At 50.3% G+C, this 20,948-nt stretch overlaps 8 protein-coding genes across 20 annotated transcripts; 4 read left to right on the forward strand and 4 right to left on the reverse strand.

Annotated features, from left to right (window-relative positions):
• Positions 1–257: 257 nt before the first annotated feature.
• Positions 258–2,742, forward strand: FOXG_15421 (uncharacterized protein). Its single transcript, XM_018395507.1, has 2 exons — positions 258–2,147; positions 2,202–2,742. Exon 1 carries the CDS (start codon positions 719–721, stop codon positions 2,075–2,077), a length of 1,359 nt encoding a protein of 452 aa, XP_018255391.1. The 5' UTR covers positions 258–718; the 3' UTR covers positions 2,078–2,147; positions 2,202–2,742.
• Positions 2,743–3,508: 766 nt separating this feature from the next.
• FOXG_15422 (uncharacterized protein) lies at positions 3,509–5,436 on the forward strand. Its single transcript, XM_018395508.1, has one exon. It carries the CDS (start codon positions 3,647–3,649, stop codon positions 5,276–5,278), a length of 1,632 nt encoding a protein of 543 aa, XP_018255392.1. The 5' UTR covers positions 3,509–3,646; the 3' UTR covers positions 5,279–5,436.
• Positions 5,387–7,376, reverse strand: FOXG_15423 (uncharacterized protein). Its single transcript, XM_018395509.1, has 4 exons — positions 7,036–7,376; positions 6,798–6,989; positions 5,773–6,748; positions 5,387–5,724 (listed from the first exon to the last, which is right to left on the reverse strand). Exons 1-4 carry the CDS (start codon positions 7,182–7,184, stop codon positions 5,521–5,523), a joined length of 1,521 nt encoding a protein of 506 aa, XP_018255393.1. The 5' UTR covers positions 7,185–7,376; the 3' UTR covers positions 5,387–5,520.
• Positions 7,377–7,841: 465 nt separating this feature from the next.
• Positions 7,842–11,369, forward strand: FOXG_15424 (alpha-N-arabinofuranosidase C). The gene is made up of 7 exons (XM_018395510.1): positions 7,842–8,079; positions 8,136–8,330; positions 8,384–8,496; positions 8,544–8,558; positions 8,605–8,693; positions 8,743–9,040; positions 9,093–11,369. Exons 1-7 carry the CDS (start codon positions 7,973–7,975, stop codon positions 9,797–9,799), a joined length of 1,524 nt encoding a protein of 507 aa, XP_018255394.1. The 5' UTR covers positions 7,842–7,972; the 3' UTR covers positions 9,800–11,369.
• FOXG_15425 (uncharacterized protein) lies at positions 9,167–11,399 on the reverse strand. The gene is made up of 2 exons (XM_018395511.1): positions 11,039–11,399; positions 9,167–10,995 (listed from the first exon to the last, which is right to left on the reverse strand). The coding sequence occupies exons 1-2, from the start codon at positions 11,281–11,283 to the stop codon at positions 9,990–9,992; spliced, it is 1,251 nt and encodes a 416-aa protein (XP_018255395.1). The 5' UTR covers positions 11,284–11,399; the 3' UTR covers positions 9,167–9,989.
• Positions 11,400–11,495: 96 nt separating this feature from the next.
• Positions 11,496–13,279, reverse strand: FOXG_15426 (uncharacterized protein). The gene is made up of 2 exons (XM_018395512.1): positions 13,012–13,279; positions 11,496–12,952 (listed from the first exon to the last, which is right to left on the reverse strand). Exons 1-2 carry the CDS (start codon positions 13,216–13,218, stop codon positions 11,570–11,572), a joined length of 1,590 nt encoding a protein of 529 aa, XP_018255396.1. The 5' UTR covers positions 13,219–13,279; the 3' UTR covers positions 11,496–11,569.
• A 533-nt stretch (positions 13,280–13,812) lies between these two features.
• Positions 13,813–16,325, forward strand: FOXG_15427 (uncharacterized protein). 2 transcript variants are annotated; one of them, XM_018395513.1, is made up of 3 exons: positions 13,813–14,232; positions 14,282–15,033; positions 15,077–16,325. In XM_018395513.1, the coding sequence occupies exons 1-3, from the start codon at positions 14,226–14,228 to the stop codon at positions 16,211–16,213; spliced, it is 1,896 nt and encodes a 631-aa protein (XP_018255397.1). In that variant the 5' UTR covers positions 13,813–14,225; the 3' UTR covers positions 16,214–16,325. The 2 variants fall into 2 exon arrangements, with proteins under 2 accessions (XP_018255397.1, XP_018255398.1); XM_018395514.1 differs by having other exon boundaries at positions 14,232–15,033.
• Positions 16,289–20,636, reverse strand: FOXG_15428 (uncharacterized protein). Of its 12 annotated transcripts, none has more exons than XM_018395526.1 (3): positions 20,307–20,636; positions 19,781–20,021; positions 16,289–19,645 (listed from the first exon to the last, which is right to left on the reverse strand). In XM_018395526.1, the coding sequence occupies exon 3, from the start codon at positions 19,181–19,183 to the stop codon at positions 16,502–16,504; it is 2,682 nt and encodes an 893-aa protein (XP_018255408.1). In that variant the 5' UTR covers positions 19,184–19,645; positions 19,781–20,021; positions 20,307–20,636; the 3' UTR covers positions 16,289–16,501. The 12 variants fall into 12 exon arrangements, with proteins under 12 accessions (XP_018255408.1, XP_018255406.1, XP_018255405.1 ...); XM_018395524.1 differs by having other exon boundaries at positions 19,781–20,135; positions 20,202–20,631; XM_018395523.1 differs by having other exon boundaries at positions 19,781–19,866; positions 19,914–20,631.
• Between the last annotated feature and the right edge of the window lie 312 nt (positions 20,637–20,948).

Genomic DNA, 20,948 nt, shown 5'->3' on the forward strand with positions numbered 1-20,948 from the left:
TAAAGGTAGTGTGGATATGGAGGGGCCATGTAATTGGCCACGGGTGTTGGAGGCGCGCGTTTAAAGTATTAGGCGACGCCTGGAGTGGTTTAGTGTGTCTATTTTGGGAGGTCTGGGGATGTCTGATTGGGAGATGTACTGCCGCTTGGAGATTGGGAGAGGAAGTACAAGATGGGAGAAGAGCGCTTGGAAGGGCCTTGAAAGAGGTCGCTGGGCGTGGAGAGAGGCAGATGGCATGTTTCAGGTTGTTCTACAACGGATGACATTGTTGTTTTCTGCGTGTTTCCCAAGTGCTGAAGGATGATAAGATAAGATGTTATTCTGATCCCGGTAAAAGGTTTGCCCCACTTCACTTCATCCGTGTTAGTCGTTATCCACGATCATTAGCACGGCAGATTCCACTAAGGCAAACGACGCTAGCTCCAGACTGCACGCCTAACACGGTTCAAAGCATTCATCTGATAGCGACGTGAATTCACAAACCGATATAGATCCTCAAACCATGATCTGATGGTTTTCTTCACCTGTTTCAACTTGATTGGAAGTATTCGATACTGTCGGGTTGCTGGGGAAATAAAATTGATGGCTGATTTATAGGGGCAGAATGCTGGAAGTTCTCTGACTCAGTTGGTACCGTTAGGCAGGCCTAATAAGAGAACCGACATCTATCAGCTTAACTCTTCTCCAAAAAGATTGTCAGCACAATCGCGAGCGCGCAATGACTTTCGCGACGCGCCGGAGTCTCCGCCGCTCGCAGACCATCGACCATGATGAACTCGCCGATACAAAAATTGGGTTTATCGAGATGCTTCCCTCCCCTCAGCCAAAGCGTCGGGGACGACCCCGAAAGTCTCCTAAATCCGAATTATGCGGAAAGCCTCTTGGCTCCAAGCGTCGTGGAAGGCCTCGCAGTACTGCTTCTCGCATAATGTCCGACAAACGCATCGCATTAAAGTTGGGCTGGCGAATGCGAAAATCCACAATGGGAAAGCGAGTAGGTGATGCCGCTCGATCAGTATACCTTCTTTCGCGCCAGTGGCCATGGGACTTGGTTGCAGGCTTCGTACCAAGGAAATGGAGCATCCCGGCTCTGGAGAATCTGAGGAGGCTCTTTAGAATTATCCATCAAAACTTCACAGTACATGATCATCGGAACGACTTTCAGTTTGTCAAAGATTATCTGCACGAATGTGCAATGAAGTATAATCGACGGCGCCCACATTTGAAGAACAGCGATATCCGGGACGCGTGCGATTATTTCGCTGATGATAATCCTGCTCGACGCGATGTTATACGCAGAACAATGACGCGATTGAGGTGCTCAATCAGCACGGTCGTGCCAGAAGACGAAGATGGATGGCAAGACTATAGAGGCTATGACCATTTTGACGACGACGACGATGATGGTGATGAATATGTCGACATTGCTACTCCTACAAAGAGATCAAGAACACCCTCCTCACCTTCACTGAGCCCGAAGCGAGCACGAACGGCCGAGTCTACTGAACCACGCCCACAGAGCATCACAGACATCACCAATTCCTTACAATCATTGCACGCCCAAAAGCAAAAGGAGCTCGAAGCGGTAACCAATTCACTGGACGAGATAACAGCTTCAATCCAAGCAAAGGAAGCATCTCGAACAAATCACGTCAACGCAAAAATTGACAGACTATCCTCCGACGTGAAGGCCTACGAATCAGAACAGGAGAAGATCCTCAAAATTCGAGGACTCGTGGAACAGCAACACGAAGGCATGATAATGAAAGCAGATCATTTCCTACAGCAGTACACGTCGCGACTTGAAGAATGCGACAAATTAATTGCGCAGGCAAACGCTGATGTTTTGGAAGAGCTGGATCAGATGGCGCGAAGGGATTTTGACTTGAGAGATGAGAAGAAGAGGTTGGAAGGACGTGTGAATGAAGTTCTGGAGGAGGTTAGACATTGCAGTGTTATCGGGACGTTGATGAGGTTGGGCCCTGGCGGGATGGCGAAGTTATTGGGGAGACTGGAGGGGAATGGTGTTGAGTTGGTTGGGATGGCGGAGAGTATAATGAATGAGACTGAGGAATAGCATGACTCAATTTATGCTACTATGCTAATAACTCTGCGCATCTATTGATACGGTTGGTGAAGTTAATAAGGTAAGTTGTCTGTATTCGTCAAGGGATGAACGATTTGACTGACTGCGATCATAGAACTCTCCGAGTGCCGTGCTGGATCACGCCATGACAACCTGAGAGTGTATTATAGTCAGATGATCTGACAATCATGAAAAGCGTGTATTGTGTTCATATACTGGGACCTTCTCTTCTATATGGTTATGGCCAAGGGTTTATGTCTGTGTTTTGTTATGGAATGGAACGAGCATTGCAAGGCCTCATGGCTGAAAAGCCAGCCGATACCACATATGTTTTGGAAAATACCATTCTTAATATCTCTTTCTTCTTATACTACTGAACGTCTGCGTGTTGAGCTGTGAAGTAAAAATTGCTGGTGTTGTCAAGATCTGGGATAAGGTTCAGGCTTGGAACGTCTTACGAGGTTGACGATGTTTCATGGCGGTTGTGAAAGGAATGACGCAGCGACGTTTGAGAAACTCGGAGGTTGAAACGTGTTTCAGATAGCCCGGAGAATTGCGTGTCAACTGTTATCATTTCTTGGCGGCCTTGTGGCTCAAAGGATTAAAGTGAAAGAACAGAATACTTGAAAGCACACAGAACATCATGGAGCTTTGTGATTAAGTACCTAGGTATTGATTGATCCGGATTTTATACGAGCAATATTCCACTTCTTATGACTCCATCTCTAAAGGGCCCACCGTTAGCTGCTTTGTTAAAGAGCTGGTTAGGTCTGGTTCGCCAGTTACCCTAGGGTAGGCATCAACTCGACTGACGCCAAGACAATAAAACACCATCTCCAAAAAGCAGACCAATTAATCGTATCGCATCCCAGTCTTGTTCAACTGCGATGATAAGGCTGACCAAATACGTCAACCCCCCTCATCTGCCTAAACTCCACTTATAGGCAGCTTGTGATGCTCTGGAGTGGGGTAACCATAGCAAAATACCCAATGCAAGTTACTGGAATGGCTTTGACGGTACGAAGAGGCAAACCGTGGGCCACTGTTCTTACTGTTGTAGGGACAGTCAGTGGTAGGGCACAGTGGCTGTTGATGCAGGTCCGTTGGTCAGCTGCATTAACGGTTGCCTCTTTGGATGGAACGGCAAAGGGTGACAGACATCTAAGTCTAGAGGATTATTAAAATACTTATATCAATTTAGAAAAAGATTGATAAATCAAGTAGGCTTAGTCAAAACTTAATGAAATAAAGAGAATTTATTCTAATATTTGCTTTTTTATCAATAAATTTTAATAAATTATCCTAAACTTGTAAGAGCTTTGACAAGCCTTAGGATAGATCGGCGGTTTCTTTTGTCACCTCAGGGGACAGGCAGTTCACTTGTGATGCATTGCCTTATGCAGGTGAGACTGTTGGTCAACGCCAACTTCAAAAGAGGCAGTAAATAAATGCGCCGAGCATTGAGTGAGTGCGTAAATGACGAAAAAGGCAGCCAGAGGAGATATATAGTCGCCCTCTTTTCCTCTCTTGACCTCAACCCCTTCTTTAGCATCATCCATCATGGCCGCCAACACCACGTCCACTAGCACAAAGAGCATCCTCGCCCTAGGCTCAGTGAGCAGCTTAGTGGAATCCCTCTTCCCTGGCGGCACAAGCCTTCCGTCCGTCGCATTCCTTCTTTACCTCACACCCTATCTCTTCCAAGCTGTTGGCAGCGCCGCAAAGTCACAGTTTATCTCGAGTGTTGAGATTAAAGCGCACGATGAGATTTTTAATTATGTCATGAGCTGGGTTGCGAGGCATAAGCTCTCGCGCAATAACCATCGCCTTCTTGCGTCGAGCACCCTGGATCATGAGCCCTTTTCGCTGATTCCGTCACCGAGTAATCAGGGTGATGGAGACGGGGACGATGTTGACGATGTTGACCCCACTGCTAGTCTTGATGAATTGAGGTCCAAGATTTCCCTGTATAATGCAAGACCTTTGCATTGGACTCCCTCTGTGGGCACGCATTTCTTCATGTACGAGAATCGCCTCATCTCCTTCACAAGATCTGTTGAAAGCCAGGAATCGTCCCCGTTTTCGCGGCGCCCGGAGAAGATTGAGCTTTCATGCCTCGGTCGGAACGCTGATGCGCTTAAGCGCATTATCTACAACGCGCGCATCGAATACCTCGAGAAACAACGAGGCCGCACAAGCATCTATCGAGCCGTCAAGACATATGGGGATGAGCTCTCTTGGACAAAGTGTATGTCCAAGCCAACCCGGCCTATGTCGACTATTGCGCTCGACGAGACGATCAAGCAGAGCCTCATTAAAGATCTTTCGCGATACTTGAACCCTCGCACTAAGAATTGGTACGCCACGAGGGGTATTCCCTACCGACGAGGCTACCTCTTCTCAGGCCCGCCCGGCACGGGAAAGACGAGTTTGACACTTGCCGCTGCTGGTCTCATGGGTCTCAACATCTATATGATCAGTCTCAGCTCGCCTAACCTCTCGGAAGACAGTCTCGCAACGCTCTTCCGCGATTTGCCTCGGACCTGCCTCGTTTTGTTGGAGGATATAGATGCAGCGGGCCTGACCAACAAGCGCAAGAAGCAGGAGACCCAAGCGAACAACGGGCCGCCGAAGCCTATGCGTGAACCTATCTCTTTATCAGGCTTACTCAATGTTATTGACGGTGTAGGCGCACAGGAGGGTCGCGTCCTGGTCATGACATCTAATCACACCGAAAACATCGACCCGGCCCTGTTGCGCCCTGGAAGGGTCGATTTCTCTGTTGAATTCGGCCTCGCTTCTTCCGACACGATCACCCAGCTGTTTAGACTAATGTACGGAACCTCCCACGACGAGGTTGGGTCAATTGAACATGCTGCGACGACGGAAGCTTCGGAGAAGTCTGTGGATACAACAAATTCCGTAGCTGCGTTGGCCGAGGAGTTCACAAGGCTAGTTCCCTCGCTGGTATTTAGTCCTGCGGCTATCCAGGGGTATTTACTTATGCACGAGGACCCGATTGGGGCTGTTGATGCCGCCGGGAAGTGGGTTGAGGAGCAACAGAGGTTGATGGAGAAGGCTAAGGATGATGTGATCGAGGTAGAGGAAGCGACTAAGCCGAGGACGCCTGATAGTACGGATGAAAAGACGAATGCGGAGAGCAAAGAGCCAGTGGTGACCAACGGGGCTTGAATCTTGAGATGTAGGTATCGTCAGAATGGCCTCCCATTGACACTTGCCTATAATGCAAAGGTTGAGTTATAATATGATAATTCTTTTATAAACTTATAAGAACACTACTCTAAACTTAGGATGTCTTTTAGTATCTTCGGTTAAAATTGTAAATTTTATTCTGACTTTATAAACTTCAGGTAAGCTTAGATCAAGACACACTATAAGCGTTGCCAGACTTTTGGCACCTGCTTGTAAGTCTTTTATTCTTGGTGCTCAAGCTCCTGCGTCTGCTCAGCCTTTTCAACGCGGCGCTCTAGATCCTGACCGGCGGCAAACTTTGCCTGATCCATAAGAGGAACGAACAAAGGCGCCTCCGTGAAGAGATATCGCATCTCCTCGAGAGGTCGGTTAGCGGTCTCGGGGAGAATGGCCCAGAAGTAGAGGGCGTTGGTAAAGTTGCAGACCTAATTCATCAGCATGTGTTAGGGGTGAAATTGAGAAAGGGAACTTACAATGAAGAGGATGTACCATCTCCAGCCAATGCCGTGCTTGTCATCAAGAGCAACAGAGGTAGTCTGACCGATCATGGTGTTGAAAGCGAAGGACATCATAGTAGCCAACGACACACCCTTAGCACGAGTCTTCATATCGAAGATCTCAGCGGGAATGATCCAAGACAAAGGACCGCATGTAGCGCTGAAAGAGAAGTTGTAGATCCACGTGACGACGATGAAGCCCCATCCAGCTGCACCACCACCAGTGTTCTCGGATCCAGGAGGGAAACTAGCCAGAAGGACAGTTGCGATGATGAAGGTGATGCAGTTGAGAATGTTACCGCCGATCAGAGGCCAGCGACGTCCGGTTCTGTCAATGACGAGCATACAGATGAATTGAGCGACAAGGGCGATGACGGAGGAGATCATCTGGTATCGAAGGGTCTCGTCACCCTTGATCCCGATCTTGGCGTAGATTTCAACAGAGTAGTACTGAATAGCGCTAACACCGGTCATTTGCGCAGCGACTTGCACAGAGATAGCAAGCCACAGACGTCGAAAGCACGACTTATCGGTGAAGAGCTCACTATAGCTCTTGGCAGAAGCCTCATGCTCCATCGCAAGACGTTCCTGGATCTGATCAAACTCAGCACGCACCCAGGTATCGTTAATATCTCCATGCGCGTGAAGTTTAGCGAGTGTTTGAAGACCCTCATCGGCACGGCCGTGGTCAATCAACCAACGAGGAGACTCGGGGAAGAAGAGGATCAAAGCGGCGAGAATTACGGCTGGGAGGTTCTGGATACCAAGGGGGATACGCCATTGGCCTGAGTTGTCGTCGCCGATGCCAGTGTATGTTCCGTAGCCGATGGCTGTGGCGACGAGGGCGCCGATGCCGAGCATGAATTGCTGGAGGGCTGTTACACGGCCTCGGATGTCAGGATGGCAGAGTTCTCCTTGGTAGACTGGGACGATCATGACGAGAAAACCGACACTGAGAGCGTTAGCTACAAGTGAATTTGTGGAATTGAGGAGAGACATACCCAAGACCAGCGAGACAGCGGCCCGCGTAGAGGTAGTTGATGTGATCAGCAGCAGTCTGAAGACTACCGCCCAGAATAAAGATCAAAGCACCGATCATGATTGTCCATTTTCGACCGAGGCGATCACCAGCATAACCAGCGAACATGGCACCAAAGAAAGCACCGCCCGTGAAGACAGACACAACAGCACCACTGCACTCATTAGCTAAAACTCTCACACAGCGACGAGTTAACGTACGTAGCATTAGGGTCATCGCCAAACTTGCTCTTGAAGTTCCCAGAGGCAATGACCTCAGCAATTACACCGAGATCATAACCATAGAGAAGAGAGCCAAGAGAGGCGAAGACTGAGACGAGGAACTGATACCACTTTGGTGGAAGAGCCATGATGCCGATGATGGTTTATTTACTGAACTGAACTGAGAGAGGATCTGGTGGTTTAGTGGTGTATTTATACATGTTATGTTGTAGCGTAAGGCATCATTGCAAGGGGTCGTTCCGAGTACCCGAGCGTCAAGAGGAACTTTAGAAAAGGATCATCCAGGCCCCAAAGCAAGTTTGAGTTAAGACATCGAACGTGTTTTTCCCATGGGGTGAGATAACTTTAGTTGGAAATATGGGGTCTGGAGGTGGAATACAGCGGGTCATTGCGGGAGAAATTGCCCATGGGGATTTGACGAGGAGCGAAGTTCCCAGTGGAGTTTACGACTTTCACCTGTCAACACGGAGATTATAAACCTTGCGAACCCTTCCGATTGGAGCGCACAAGAAGTGCGGCTCTGTACCGCTACGCGTACCAGTTGATTCTATGACTGGTGCGCAAAGTTTTTGGTTCACTTACACGGGTTAGGCGAAGACTCTACAGTGGAGACCCTTCCGGACTTGGATCTCCCGGCCGAGAATAAAGTCCACGCTGCTGAGGTCTCGTGTTGCGGAGAAGACAAGCGCGCCAATTAGAGGGGGGGAAAGGTGGGTTAAGAAACGGTTTATACAGGGTTTAAACAAGCGCAGTGACATGTTGCGCCTGATGGTATTGTCCAAGATGAGGGGTTCGCCGTACTTGACCGTTAGTATGGAGATGGAAGAATCAGGCATAAATTGGTGACTTCTCTCTTCTCGAGTAACTCAAGTTTCGTAAATATTGTTGAGTTTATTTTGTAAAAAGTTCAGCAGAGATGGCTACGTTTACTCGCATTGCTGACGATGAGCGCCCCTCCATCTCGGTAGATCCCAGTGCCATCATCTCCAAGATCGAGGATAACATCTATGGAGGTTTCACAGAGTATGTCCAGCCTCACCCTCAGCTTACCTCATGAATCACACCCTGACGTATTACAGGCACATGGGTCGCTGCATCTACGGCGGCATCTACGACCCCGGAAATCCCCTGTCCGATGAGAATGGTTTCCGAAAGGATGTCATTGAGGCCTTCAAGGAGCTCAACTGCCCTGTTGTGAGATATCCAGGTGGTAACTTTGTTGCTACGTATCATTGGCTTGACGGTGTTGGTCCCAGGGAGAAGAGACCTGCTAGGTGAGTGCCTCTTTTTATGAGGAATTGAGTGAGTGAGAGAACTGACGGAATAGACCTGAACTTGCGTGGATCGGTACAGAGACGAATGAGTTTGGCACAGATGAGTTTCTCAAGTGGTGTGAGGTTGTAGGCACTGAGCCTTACTTTGCTCTCAACTTTGGAACTGGTAGGTCTCATATCCCCCACAAAGAGACACAAACTAACTGAGTTTAGGTACTCTTGATGAAGGTCAGTCTAGCCATCACCTCTCAACATCAAATACTGACTTTCTTAGCCCTCGCATGGGTCGAGTACTGCAACTCCGACAGACCAACATACTACGCCAACCTCCGCCGTCAAAACGGCCGCGAGAAACCCTATAACGTACCCCATCCACTGTCCCCTATTTCTCCCCCATCACTAACACTCTCAGGTCAAATACTGGGCCCTCGGAAACGAAATGTACGGACCCTGGCAAGTCGGCCAAATGACAAAGGAAGACTACGCCAAGAAGGCCTACCAATGGGCCAAAGCCATCAAGCTCCTCGATCCCAACGTCGAGCTCATTCTCTGCGGCGAAACAGGCCACAGCTCTTGGGACGCTTATGTTATCAAGGAGTGCATCAAGTTTGACATTCACGGCTTGGGCGGAAGTACGACTGCTAGTCTTATTGATCAGCACAGTATTCACATTTACACTGCTAGTGAGGATCACTACAAGAACGCTACTGGTAAGTTCTCCTCCTCGGGGTTGAAATGGCAGAGATACTAATGAAGGTATAGCCCCCCGTTCTGCTGAGCGTGCCATCGAGATCACAGCCGGTCTCATCGACCTCGCTCGCATCGAGAACAAAGTCCCCCCCAGCGTCCGTCGTCAAAAGATCTGCTTCGACGAGTGGAACGTATGGGATCCCGTCCGCGCCCCCGGCGAAGAAGGCGCTGAAGAGAAATACAACCTCTCCGATGCCCTAGCTGTCGCCATCTGGCTCAACGTCTTTGTCCGCCAATCCAAGCACATGGGCATGGCCAACATCGCCCAAAGCGTAAACGTTATCTCTCCCCTTATGACCACAAAGGACGGTCTTCTCAAACAACCAACATGGTGGTCTTTACTGCTGTACAGCAAGTACATGCGCGGATCTACCATCGCTGTTAATGTTCGCGCTGGTGAATACCAGGGCCCTACGCATCCGGAGTGGATTCGCGGTGCCATTGAGACGCCGTGGTTGGATGTTAGTGCTGCGCTTGATAAGGATGGTATTGTCAACCTTGCTGTTGTGAATATCCATGAGGAGAAGGACTTTGAGACGGAGCTAAGGGGCTTGACGGGTGGTAAGGAGGTTGAGGTTCATACTGTCAGTGGAAAGGACGTCAAGGTTGTCAACACTGCTGAGAAGGAGGAGGTTGGTATCAAGGAGTCCAAGTGGAATGGCGAGGGCTTGTTCACGTTCCCCAAGCACTCGTTTACTCTGCTGCGCTGGAAGCTGTAGACCTGGATAGATCAAACGACTTGGTTATAGAACAATAGAAATGGAAATATCTGATCAAGGTTCAACATTCTCCTGATTCATTACTCGTTTCTGGTTCTGTCCCTTGCCATATACCAGCTATCAATCCAACCTGTGCTTGAAACCAAGTAACCCATTACTCCATCATCCCAAGAAAACGCTCATAAACCTCCTATCCCGCAAGTAATTCATCAGCAAACTCCCCAACCCTCTCCCTCAACTGATCCAAAACCCCTTCCTCCACCCAAAAATGTCCCGCTGTCTCAATCTCCGTCCCTTTAAACTGCGACCCCATCTTCCCTTCCATCTTCGCCTTCCAACTTCTAAACTTCCCCGCAGGTGCAAACCCATCCTCATCTCCAAAGATCACAAGTGACGGATTTCGCACCAGCTTTTCTTCAGCCGCTACATCCTGCGGATCTTTGTTCTTTACCAATGCCGAAGGGAGTAGCGACATGGTCGCCAGATGTGTGACCACGCCTTGGGGAGGTGAGATCATGAGGTAAGCAGGTCGCGGCATGGTGAGATCCGTAATACGAGGGAGATGCTCTCCCGGCTCAGGCGGTACGACAGCCGTAGGTGGGTTCTGCGAAACGTTTCTCGAATGTCTTCCAGCTCTCGCCTTGGCGATAAAATCGTGAACACCCTTTCTAAACCTCTCATCATCCAGCGAAAAACTCCTCCTTGCACTAGAATGACTTCGTCGTGGGCTTCCGCCCTCATCGCCCCCAATTCTTACACCACGCTTACTCCTCCCCCGCGCTGACCCCTCCATCATTGCGGCACGGGCACTCGCAAGCACAATATTCTGCTGCTCAGCAAGATGCGCAGCTCGAAGTCGAACTTCTGCGGCGTCGGAGCCTGCGATGGGTGATATGAACGGTTGGAGAATTGCGTCAAGGGGTGGTATTTGCGTTACGATCATCCCGCCGTAGGAGTAACCCCCCATGAGCAAGATGGGCCGTGGTCGAGGCGCTGAAGTGACAGCCGCGTCTAGACTAACCGGTGCTTCTAACCTTGTCGGTGTCGAGGGTTCGCTGTGGAGGGTATTATCGATATGCGGTCGGAAGGGATCGAGGTCGTGAACGTAGTGTAGAACAAAAGCGACAACGGTGGCATAATCGTCCCGTTCGGGTTTCGCAGTCCATGAAGTCCGTCCCGCAGATCCATGTGCACCTCTACACCATCAGCTCAAGTCCCCCATCCCTATAAATCACCTACCGAAAGTTAAAGGTCCCTACCAAGAACCCCTTTCGTAGTAACTGCGCAGCTACACCTCCAACCACAGGATCATCATAGCATCCTCCCATGGGCGCATAAGGATGAGCCACGACAGCGGCATGTTTCAGCCATGTTGGAGCTTTTGGGTTCGCAGACAGCGAGAGCGGGTGGTAGATTCGGCAGTCGAGGGTTAGACCGTCGTGGATACTGGGGAGGGTTAGTGTGAGTGTTGGTTCTGGAAGCATTTTGGTCGTGTCATGACATGGTGAGAGGGTTCAATTGGGTTTGGAGAAGCAAGAAATGGGAAAGATTGGGATGACATGGGATTGTGTAAGATAAGCCGCCGTTACGTCAAGAGCTGGCGCACAGACGGGGAAAACAGCCGAGATCCGGGATAATCACAAGTAAAAATAGCACGCCTCAACCACGTGGCTTACATTTCAATATCATAACGACAGTCAATTGGGAATACAAAACAGAAAACATACTATTAATGCTCATATATAGGCATCTTCTATATCGAATCTAATCTCATTGGGCCTTCTTCTCTCCCGAATCCTTTGCCCTCTGTCTCCTCCTCTTGATCCACCCTCTAAGCTCATTAATAAGTCCCATAACCAATGGAACACCCACTGGTCCCAGTAACGGTAGATACACCGCAATCTTATGCTCGTCAGGGAAATACAACTGCCCAACCATACTCTTCTCAAAGAACGCCCGCTCTGCCTCTTCCTCTGCGATTCTAGCGTGCAAGAGTCCAGAAGGAGCGCCTAAGCTAGCGCATGCTTGCTGAAGATGCTCCATTGTTGATGCGACTCCATCGGCGACGCTATGAGGAATTGAGATTGAGGGGAGGGCGAGGGATAGACGAGCGAGAGAGCCGAGGGTTGATGAGGCACGGAGGAGGAGATCTGCTGAGCGGATGCGGGAGAGCGTGGATAGTCGCAATGGGAGGGAGCCCGATTGAGGTGTACCCAAGAGTGACAACAAATGTCCAGTGAATGTGAGCATTGGCTGCTTGAGTGTTTCACTAGATACATGTGTCGTTGTCTCGGGGAGCGAAAGAAGGTATACACTGCCCCATTGAGGAAACATCCACGACTGTGACGTTTCTGTCTCCGAATCAAGGCCAATCTTCTGGTCGCCGATGTAGATAACAAAGTTGACGGTCGGAGCGCCTGCAATTGAAGGAGACAGGGGCCATTCAGCAGCATTGATGAAAGACGCAAGGTCCTCCTTACTCAACACCTGCGATTGAGCACCGGGTGTCGCATACAGCTGCACCTGAGTATCAATCGTAAAGTTATGGATTGGTCCCAGCACATCAAGCATTGGCTTCATGTACTCCTCAATCGCCTTCTCAATGTCCCATGTGCTCGGTGCTGCGCCGGCTGTGAATAGGGAGAAGGTAAGATGGTATGTTGGCGAGTATCGTAGGGATCGTGTAGTTCGCTTTGACAACCTATCGATGACCTCGGGGGTCAAGCCCTGGGGTTTAGCATCGGGGGCTGAGGAAGTCGATAGGAGGTATGAAATGATGGATTGTTCTTCGGAGAATGTCGATTGTAGCTCGTTTGCGATGTATGTAGCGAGTGCGGAAGACGATGACGATGCGGAGGGGATCGCGTTGGAGGGATATGCGATATTGAGAACAGCCGAGTCGGGATCTAATGTAGCAGAATTGCTCTCGCCAGGCGCAAGTTGGATCGTAAGGGCGACGTGGGAATCATCATCGGCGGCGGGTGAAGGTGAGGCGCCCCCCTTAGGGGCAAGTTGAAGACGTAGATGATGTCCAGAGAAGTCGTTATGGTCGTCAAGAGCATGCTGCGTCAATCGCACAAGATTTTGCGCCTCATTCTCCTGCAGCGCATCCGCTTTCACTGAGATCTGAAGAGGAAACACAGGACGACAAGCCTACCCCTTCATCAGCACCACGTACCAATACCATATCACCATCCCAGGTTTCTGCTCACCTTTCCCTCAGCCCATTGCATCATCCCATCAAGCGGAAGATTCGCTCGGTAAATTGTAGTCGTCTTCCACCATATCGGTACACCCAAGCACAGCACTATCAACCAAAAGGAGACGACGATGCGGGTTCTCCTGTAAATGTCGGATGGTTTCTCGGGAGGCGGTGCGGACGGCGCCGCGGAAGTGTCTTTGACGTCGCCGGGCGCCATTATGCCGTTCTGATTGAAAGGTTGAGGCGGGGATGGTGAAGAGGCTCTTATCAGAGCTCCCTGTCGATTTGGATCGATGCGTGGAGGGATGGGGAGCTTAGCTACACGACATCACGATATCACGTGAGATCGGGGAGTCTAAGGCCCGATGCCGATGATCTGCTCCTTCTAGCTCATCCAAGCTTGTAGTTGGACGTCTTGCTCTTGAATTGATCATTCATTTCACGTATTCATGGCTCTTCTGAAGATTAGTTTCTCTTTTATAAGTAATTGGAAGTTTGAAAAGCCAGCTGGATTTGTTACGTTCAGCGTCGGAGCCAAATATTTTACCTCGAGATTCAACCTTTACAAGGCTGTAAGCCCCTAACGCTGTCTATGTAAAGTGTAACCTTACCTACCAAATCGAACGAAGTTTAGCTTAAACAGAAGAACGAACTCTATTCTTCTACCAACCGCTCTAGCCGTTCCGTTCACTGTAATCGATCAACTGCCCTCCAGCGCCGATCCAACACATCAACCCCTGCAAAGGCCGTGCTGACTGCATCTAACAACGGGCGCTATCGCCAACAGATCGCCAGGAACCATTGACGATCCATAATCCCAATGCCATCTTTTACTACATCCTCCGATATCTCAACTTCCCCAGATCCTCCCCGCATCAACTTGCTACGCCTCATTTTCAGCCGAGGCATCACAATCACCTGTTTGAAGTATACAACATCACTTACAACAAGGTTGCAGAGATCTAGTTCAAATGGGGCAATTGTCTCGTCGTGGAGTGCCAGCTGAGCTGCTTGGTACCCTTGGCGAAAACCATAGCAATTATGAACCAACAAACATAATGCCAAGCAGTTTATAGCGTTTATAACGTTTATATAAACTCTCGGTCGTCGGGGCTTTAGTGGAGTTGCGCTGTCGTCACCGTCTTATCGCTATCAGGCCATTGACCCACGTCAACGACTTTGACCCTTTCTTCATCATCAACTCTTTCTTTTGCATAAACAACAATGCCTCGTAAGTAGCCTTGACACTTTGCAATTTGGAGCGCAAACTAACTTTTTAGTCCCTCTTTCAATAACCGCCCCCGCAATCGCGGCATCGCTAGCATACTTCAACGCCCGGTCCTCAACATGGTACGACCTCTTCCTCCTGCGCTGCGTAACCATCGCCGCATCACGAATGTACTATCGCGAATGGACCGATCGCCTCAATCTATACTACCTCCTCGAAAACATAGCCACCAATTCTTCAACCTCTGATCGCGCATTACTCATATTTGAGGGAAAACGTCTTTCGTATAAAGATGTTTACGAGCAGGTGCTAAAGTATGGCCAGTGGCTGAAGAATGAGGGTGTGAAGAAGGGCGATATTGTAGCGCTCGACTTTCAAAACTCGGACTCGTATATCTTTGTATGGCTTGGTCTTTGGAGTATTGGTGCGAAGCCGGCGTTTTTGAACTATAACCTCTCTGGAGCTTCGCTGGTTCATTGCTTAAAAGCTGCTACCACAAAGTTGTGTATCGTGGACCCCAATGTTGAGGAGAATGTTGGACAAGATGTTCGTGATCAACTGAAGGACATTCGCTTCATTGTTCATACTCCTGAAGTTGAAGCGCAAATCGCTGCGACAGAGGGTGTTCGCGCGCCGGACTCCGATCGATCCGAGAAGAGTCTTTCAAGCATGGCTATTCTCATTTATACCTCTGGAACGACTGGTATGCCCAAAGCAGCCATTGTATCCTGGGGAAAGTTGATCGTTGCTGGTTCAATGTCCGAACAACTCCTTGACCGATCAAAAGGCGACACCATGTACTCCGTAAGTCCTCGCCTCTTCTTCTCAAGCCAAGCTAACCGTCCAGTCAATGCCCCTATATCACTCCTCCGCGACAATCTTCTCCTTCAGCGCAACTCTCCTCTCAGGAAGCACCCAAGCCCTAGGCCGCAAATTCTCAACCAAGACTTTCTGGAATGAAGTTCGCGAGTCAGGCGCAACATCAATCCTCTACGTCGGCGAGACTCTGCGGTACTTGCTCGCTGCACCACCACAGCACGATCCTGAAACAGGCGAATGTCTCGACAAGAAGCACAATGTCAAAGTAGCTTTTGGAAACGGGTTAAGACCAGACATCTGGAACGAATTCAAAGAACGTTTCGGCGTCGAAGGAATCTGCGAGTTTTACGCTGCCACAGAAGGAACATTTGCGACCTTCAACCTCAGCAAAAATGACTACGCCGCTGGCGCAATCGGTCGTAATGGCTGGGTATACAATCTAATCATGAGCTTCTCCGTCGCTTTGGTAGAGGTAGATTGGGAAACCGATCTCCCCAAGCGCAATCCCAGTACAGGGCGCTGCTATAAAGCTCGTACCGGCGAACCAGGCGAAATGCTCTTCCGTCTACCGTCAGGAAATCCATTTGGTCGCTTCCAAGGCTACTACAACAATCGCGCAGCTACAGAAGCAAAAGTTCTTCGCGATGTGTTTAGTAAAGGCGATACGTGGTTTCGAACAGGCGATGTAGTCAGATGGGATAGCGATGGACGGATATACTTCCACGATCGTATAGGCGATACATTCCGCTGGAAGGGCGAGAACGTTTCCACCGCCGAAGTAAGCGATGCACTGTGTAAACACCCCTCCGTCAAAGAAGCAAACGTCTACGGTGTTTCACTTCCCCATCACGACGGAAGAGCAGGTTGTGCAGCAGTCCATTTATCTTCTGATCCTACCGCAGAGGTAATGCTGGATATAGCTGCTCACGTGCGCGCTGAGTTGCCCAAGTACGCGAGACCGCTGTTCTTGAGAATTATGAGCGAACTTGGCGGTGGACAGATCACGGGGACTATGAAGCAGCAGAAACATGCGCTGCGGGAGGCAGGTGTCGATCCAACTGGTGATAAGAGTCTTGGGGAGATTTATTGGCTTAAGGGTGAGAGTTATGCGCCCTTTACTAAGAAAGATTGGGGAGAGATTCAGGGTGGAAAGGTGAAGCTGTAAGTTGCATATAGATCGGATACCCATTGTATAGTTCATTAGCATGATTTAAAGTATCTTTGTACAGAACGAATCATATGAGTGAGAATCGAAGCTTGGTGAAATGTTTAGCAAATGAACTCATGAGACGTGATGATAATGCTATTTACTATGAAGTGCTATGTCCATCAATGCTTCATATACGCTCCTACAAAATTCACCTCTTCTACAGATCGTGACTGGGTTCATTACATGTCACAATATTTTCGCCGAGTCCATCCCTAACCCGCTTCATAAATCGCCGTGATCAGCTCATGATCCTGCTATTCCTAGACCAACACGCTGTTGGCCTTGTCCACCTGTGTAGCTTGGTCCCATGCCGTTTCCACCAGCTGCTGTGCCTGTTCGTTCTCTCATCCTCCTACCCTCCATCAAACCTCGAAGACCTCGCTTCTGTAGGCCAATTACACTGCTTAGTTCACCGTTCCACACAAAGTTGTCGCGTTCACTGCCACCAATCTCCGAGGAACTCCACTCTGATCCGCTCTGGCTTGTTGTAGCAGATAGCTCATCGCTGGAGGGTCGGCTCAGTTGTTGCACATTGGTGTTGAGCGTCAGGCCCTCAGTACGAGTCTGAAGATCCGATGAGAAGCTGTCGCCAGGCGTATGTCCCAGAGAAAAGTCAGAAGTGGCAGTAGGCGAGCCCACAGGATCAAGAGTTCCAACAAAGAAGTTAGGGTTGAGTGATCCATCAATGCCTCGGCCACCACCAGCCGCCATGGCAGTCGCATTGAAAACAGCTGCAGCGTTGCGGCTGTCGAGCAAAGCGTGAAGTCGCTCAACTACAGCCTCCAATAGTCCATCAATACGGTATGGACGGGCGATCTGGAGTAGCGAGCAAAGAATCTGTGGGGTGCAAAGAGGAGATGTCGGTGGTGGTAGAGAGCTCGTGTAGAGGAAGTGAAGCAGCGCCTGGATCGTGAGGTATGTGTGTGGAAGGTAAAGACATCTCGGTCGTGAGTTTGGTGGTAGTGAGTGAGGTGTAGGCGCCGCATTAATGTTCGTCGGGTTAGCCTCATGGCCCATCGCACCTGTGGTAAAACTTGAAGCTGCGGTGCTTGAAGGGGCACCAGAAGAGCTCAGTGATGAGCCAACAGTGCTAATCATGGAGGATGAGCTGTCTGCCACCCTCGAGTTTGGTGTGATTGTGATAGCCGACGCGCGTAAGGGGTTGCTTGAGAGACCAGATCTAAGGGTCATGGCATCGCTCCCATCTTGTGTCGCCGTTCCCTCTCGCAGAAGCTGCACGAAATAAGGTCCCCAGCGTCGTCCGACGATTCTCGAGTTGACTGGAATGCGCTCGCCACCAATGCACAGGATATCCATATCGGCAAGTTCGCGCATGGCGAATGACTTCTCACCGAGCTCCTCGCTCGCCCTTGAGTGATATCGTCCGCCCGCTGTATATCCAGCTTTGCGCGCCAAACTCAGACCAGGCCCAGCATAAGGGCTGCTGGCTGAGATGAAACCTGAAAGCGGACTTGTCTTGCGGGGATTGTCGTAAAAGCCAAATGCTTCCAGCTCGACCATGCACACATTGGAAAAGTTGATACGTCGATGATTATAGTCATCAACGAGACTCCTTTTCCTGTTGCCTAAGATCACAAACGTGTTTCGGCGGTTCCATAAAACTCCACGATTCCAACTGCCCTGGCTGAATACGCTTCCTCCAGCATCGATCCGGCTCCATGTCAGGGTGCGTAGATCCAGAGCCCAGAGCGCATACTCTTGTCGAGATGAGGTAAGGTACGTGCCGCTGACGACGAAATGGGTATCGATAACTCCGCCATTTGGGAATCGCAGTCCTGGTGGTGAGTAGTTGCCTGACATTGGTCTCTCGGTGAGAGTACCGTCCGGCGCCCGGATTTGCAGCTCGAGCTTTACGTCCAAGAAGTTGTAATTACAGTAAATCAACATCGAAGCCCCTGGTTCCCGAGCTTCTTGGCTGATACCTCCATCATGGCGTTGCATACCGTTCGATTGTCGTCGGCCGAGTTTGGAAGCCACTGCAGGCGGAAGAGGGGCGGTCACACTCCTATATGCGCCCCAGCTTCTGTCCAAAGGCTGCGTTGAGGTCCATTTCAGGCTTCGCAAATTGAAGACGCTGATCTGCTCAATGTAGTTGTTCCTGCCATCCTGTCCACCAACAATGACCATTTCTGCACCACCTGAACCATCAATATTAATGCCGATTCGGCCCTCGTTAGGGTTGCCGGTTGAAGGATTATGTTGTAGAGCAGAAAGAGGAGCGCGGTGCGAAGAAAAGGTGGCAGACGAAGGAAGAATACAGGCGCAATGGGCGTAGCGGCCCTGAGGAGGGTCTTGTGTCGGAATAAAGGTCCAGGCTCTGGTATTGACGTCGTAGATGTAGATATCAGACATGACAGTGATTTCGGGTTGCTGTTGGTCACCACCAGGAGGTTGGTTAGGGGCAGGTGACATGCCACCGTAACAAACCATTTTGGTGTCACCCAAGGCGCACATGGAGTGAAAGTATCGAGGTGGTGGGACGTCGCCTGTTGTTTCCAGCTTCGTCCAGTGTCGACGAATCAGATCCAACTCGTACATATCCGATGTTAGAGGAGCAGGTCGACTTCTAGACAGGATCCGGCCTCCAAACACATAGAGCTTGTCGCCCAGAATGGTAGTTGTAGCTCCGACTAGGGCATGGGGCTCACGTCCAGTCGTTCGGTGAACATTGCACATGAGGCCAGACAGATGTGTTGAAGGGCCATTGGAAGGCCCGCCTACAGGGGTTGCCCGCTGAGCGACATTCGGCGATGGACCAGCAGAAGCTGATCCAGTACCTCTGGGTTTCAGGCCATCGCTTTGCTCTTGCGAGTCATATCTGGAGGCACTCGACACACTGCTCATGCTATTATTGGCTTCGTGGGCGCCATATGGGTGCTGGGGTGGCGCAGAGGTAGACTCCATGGTGTTTGATCGGCTCTCAAAGAAGCTCTCTGTCTTTGGGGGCGGTGTCGGTAGTGGTGAAGTCGAAGGTGACGGATCGAAGAATTTCGGTGAAGGAATCTCCCCCTCTGGCACACTAGGTAGATTGGGGGAGGTCGAATCTTGGGGATGTATAGATTCTTGGTACGGCGGCGACCGTGGTAGAGGCTTCGACAGACTATACTGGAGGGTCAAGTTTCGAGCATGCTGAGGAGGTGCTTCGCTTGCGGGGGGTGCACTCGAGGTGGAGGAATGAGCGGAGTGTAGACTACCAGATGAGCTCTTTAAGTGCAACCGTGAAGGACTTCTCGAGAGCTTGACTGAAGGTAGCTTTCGAATTCCTCGATAAACGCCAGCAAGAAGATCGGGGGTATATCGGCCGGTCGGCTTTTCGTCGTTAACGAGATCGGAGAAACGAGAAGGAGGTTCGTCGCCTGCTGAATCCTGACGGATTGTTAGTTCTGGAGAATCAACCATGATGCTTTGCTTGAGGATCGTGAATAGCGAAACATGAGGCGGTTGAACTGCAACAGTTTGCGACGGCGGGGAGGAGTAAAGGAGCTTGAACAAAGGGCTGACCAAATAGGAAGTAGAAGCAGCAGCAGTCGAGGACCCAGGCCGCAGAAGACGGGAGCCAAGGCAATGGAAACGCCCGAGACGTTGCGCTGGAGATCGTGAGTTCGATCCGGTGAGAAGAGAACAGGGGCGTCACCGCCAAAGACTGGGTCCCGAGGTCACTTCACGACAGGGCCAGGCCAGAAGGACAGGGCTAGGGAGGGGATTGCGAGGAGCCGGACGCTGATCAGAAAACGTGGAAGGACTGAAGCGTTCGTCAAGGTCACGTCAATGAGATACAAGGAGCACTAAACGAGGAGAGTAGCGGGCGGGCGGATAGAGTCGTGGCGGTTGTTGGTCGCGGGGGAAGAGGCTCCGTCTGGAGACAGGACCGAGATGGTCAACCAAACGAGGACAAGAACGACAGGGACGGGGCGGGACGGACAAGACAAGACAAGGGCAGGGCCACGCGGTGGAGGCAGGGAAGACGAAAAGGCCAAGGGATATCCGTAGAGGAGGAGACGATGGAGACGAAAGATGGCGTACGTACTGTAGATGCTGGAAAGCCAAGGCTAGGTCGTTAATTTCGTGTGAGTCGCAAGGAGAGAAAGAAATCTGGTGATGTACGGATAGGGAAGCGGTAGGGTTCAGGAGGTTGGAGAAACAGAACGGTCCAGTCCAGAATCAGAAGCCGTAAACGTAACCGTAACCGTAACCAAGTCACCTGCAGATATGCAATGCAAGGCGAGCAGTGAGTGGCACGCACCACACACGGCACAGTATGTGTCTCTCTTTTTTCTCCTTGGTGACTGGGCCGACATATGCCAGGGACAAAGGCCCTGAAGTCGTGATGAAGGGATTGAACCAATGCAGTGTCAAGGTCAAGGTGGAAAAGACTGGAGGTGACCAGGGGACATTTGGCAGCTGAGTGCACGGACACCAAAAGTTAAGGAGAGGGGTTCAAAAAAGATAGTGAGTAGCCTATAGAGTGATTGATATAACGCTGCGAATAGAGCACAGCATATAATACTTGGCAGACATACATATTCTGTTTCGTATCTTTGAACTGTATACACGTAGTGTTTCTATGTTTGTTTGATGCTCAATTCCTGTATCTGCAGCCTTTGCAATGTCTCCTCATCTCGGAATGGTCCCCTACAAAATGGAAGCGGATCCATGGGATGGGCTGTCG

This window comes from Fusarium oxysporum, chromosome 5 (genome assembly GCF_000149955.1).
Source record: "Fusarium oxysporum f. sp. lycopersici 4287 chromosome 5, whole genome shotgun sequence".
NCBI classification, from domain to species: domain Eukaryota; kingdom Fungi; phylum Ascomycota; class Sordariomycetes; order Hypocreales; family Nectriaceae; genus Fusarium; species Fusarium oxysporum.

Coding starts and splice junctions, on each gene's coding strand:
- FOXG_15422 (XM_018395508.1), top strand. CDS start 3,647: ATGGCCGCCAACACCACGTCCACTAGCACAAAGAGCATCCTCGCCCTA.
- FOXG_15425 (XM_018395511.1), bottom strand. CDS start 11,283: ATGCTTCCAGAACCAACACTCACACTAACCCTCCCCAGTATCCACGAC. Junction 10,996..11,038: donor GTAGGGACCTTTAACTTTCG/GTAGGTGATTTA, acceptor CTGATGGTGTAG/AGGTGCACATGGATCTGCGG.
- FOXG_15424 (XM_018395510.1), top strand. CDS start 7,973: ATGGCTACGTTTACTCGCATTGCTGACGATGAGCGCCCCTCCATCTCG. Junction 8,331..8,383: donor AGGGAGAAGAGACCTGCTAG/GTGAGTGCCTCT, acceptor CTGACGGAATAG/ACCTGAACTTGCGTGGATCG. Junction 9,041..9,092: donor TCACTACAAGAACGCTACTG/GTAAGTTCTCCT, acceptor ATGAAGGTATAG/CCCCCCGTTCTGCTGAGCGT.
- FOXG_15421 (XM_018395507.1), top strand. CDS start 719: ATGACTTTCGCGACGCGCCGGAGTCTCCGCCGCTCGCAGACCATCGAC.
- FOXG_15426 (XM_018395512.1), bottom strand. CDS start 13,218: ATGGCGCCCGGCGACGTCAAAGACACTTCCGCGGCGCCGTCCGCACCG. Junction 12,953..13,011: donor TGCAATGGGCTGAGGGAAAG/GTGAGCAGAAAC, acceptor ATGAAGGGGTAG/GCTTGTCGTCCTGTGTTTCC.
- FOXG_15423 (XM_018395509.1), bottom strand. CDS start 7,184: ATGGCTCTTCCACCAAAGTGGTATCAGTTCCTCGTCTCAGTCTTCGCC. Junction 6,990..7,035: donor GGCGATGACCCTAATGCTAC/GTACGTTAACTC, acceptor TAATGAGTGCAG/TGGTGCTGTTGTGTCTGTCT. Junction 6,749..6,797: donor CGCTGTCTCGCTGGTCTTGG/GTATGTCTCTCC, acceptor TAACGCTCTCAG/TGTCGGTTTTCTCGTCATGA.
- FOXG_15428 (XM_018395519.1), bottom strand. CDS start 19,678: ATGGTTGATTCTCCAGAACTAACAATCCGTCAGGATTCAGCAGGCGAC.
- FOXG_15427 (XM_018395513.1), top strand. Junction 15,034..15,076: donor AAGGCGACACCATGTACTCC/GTAAGTCCTCGC, acceptor CTAACCGTCCAG/TCAATGCCCCTATATCACTC.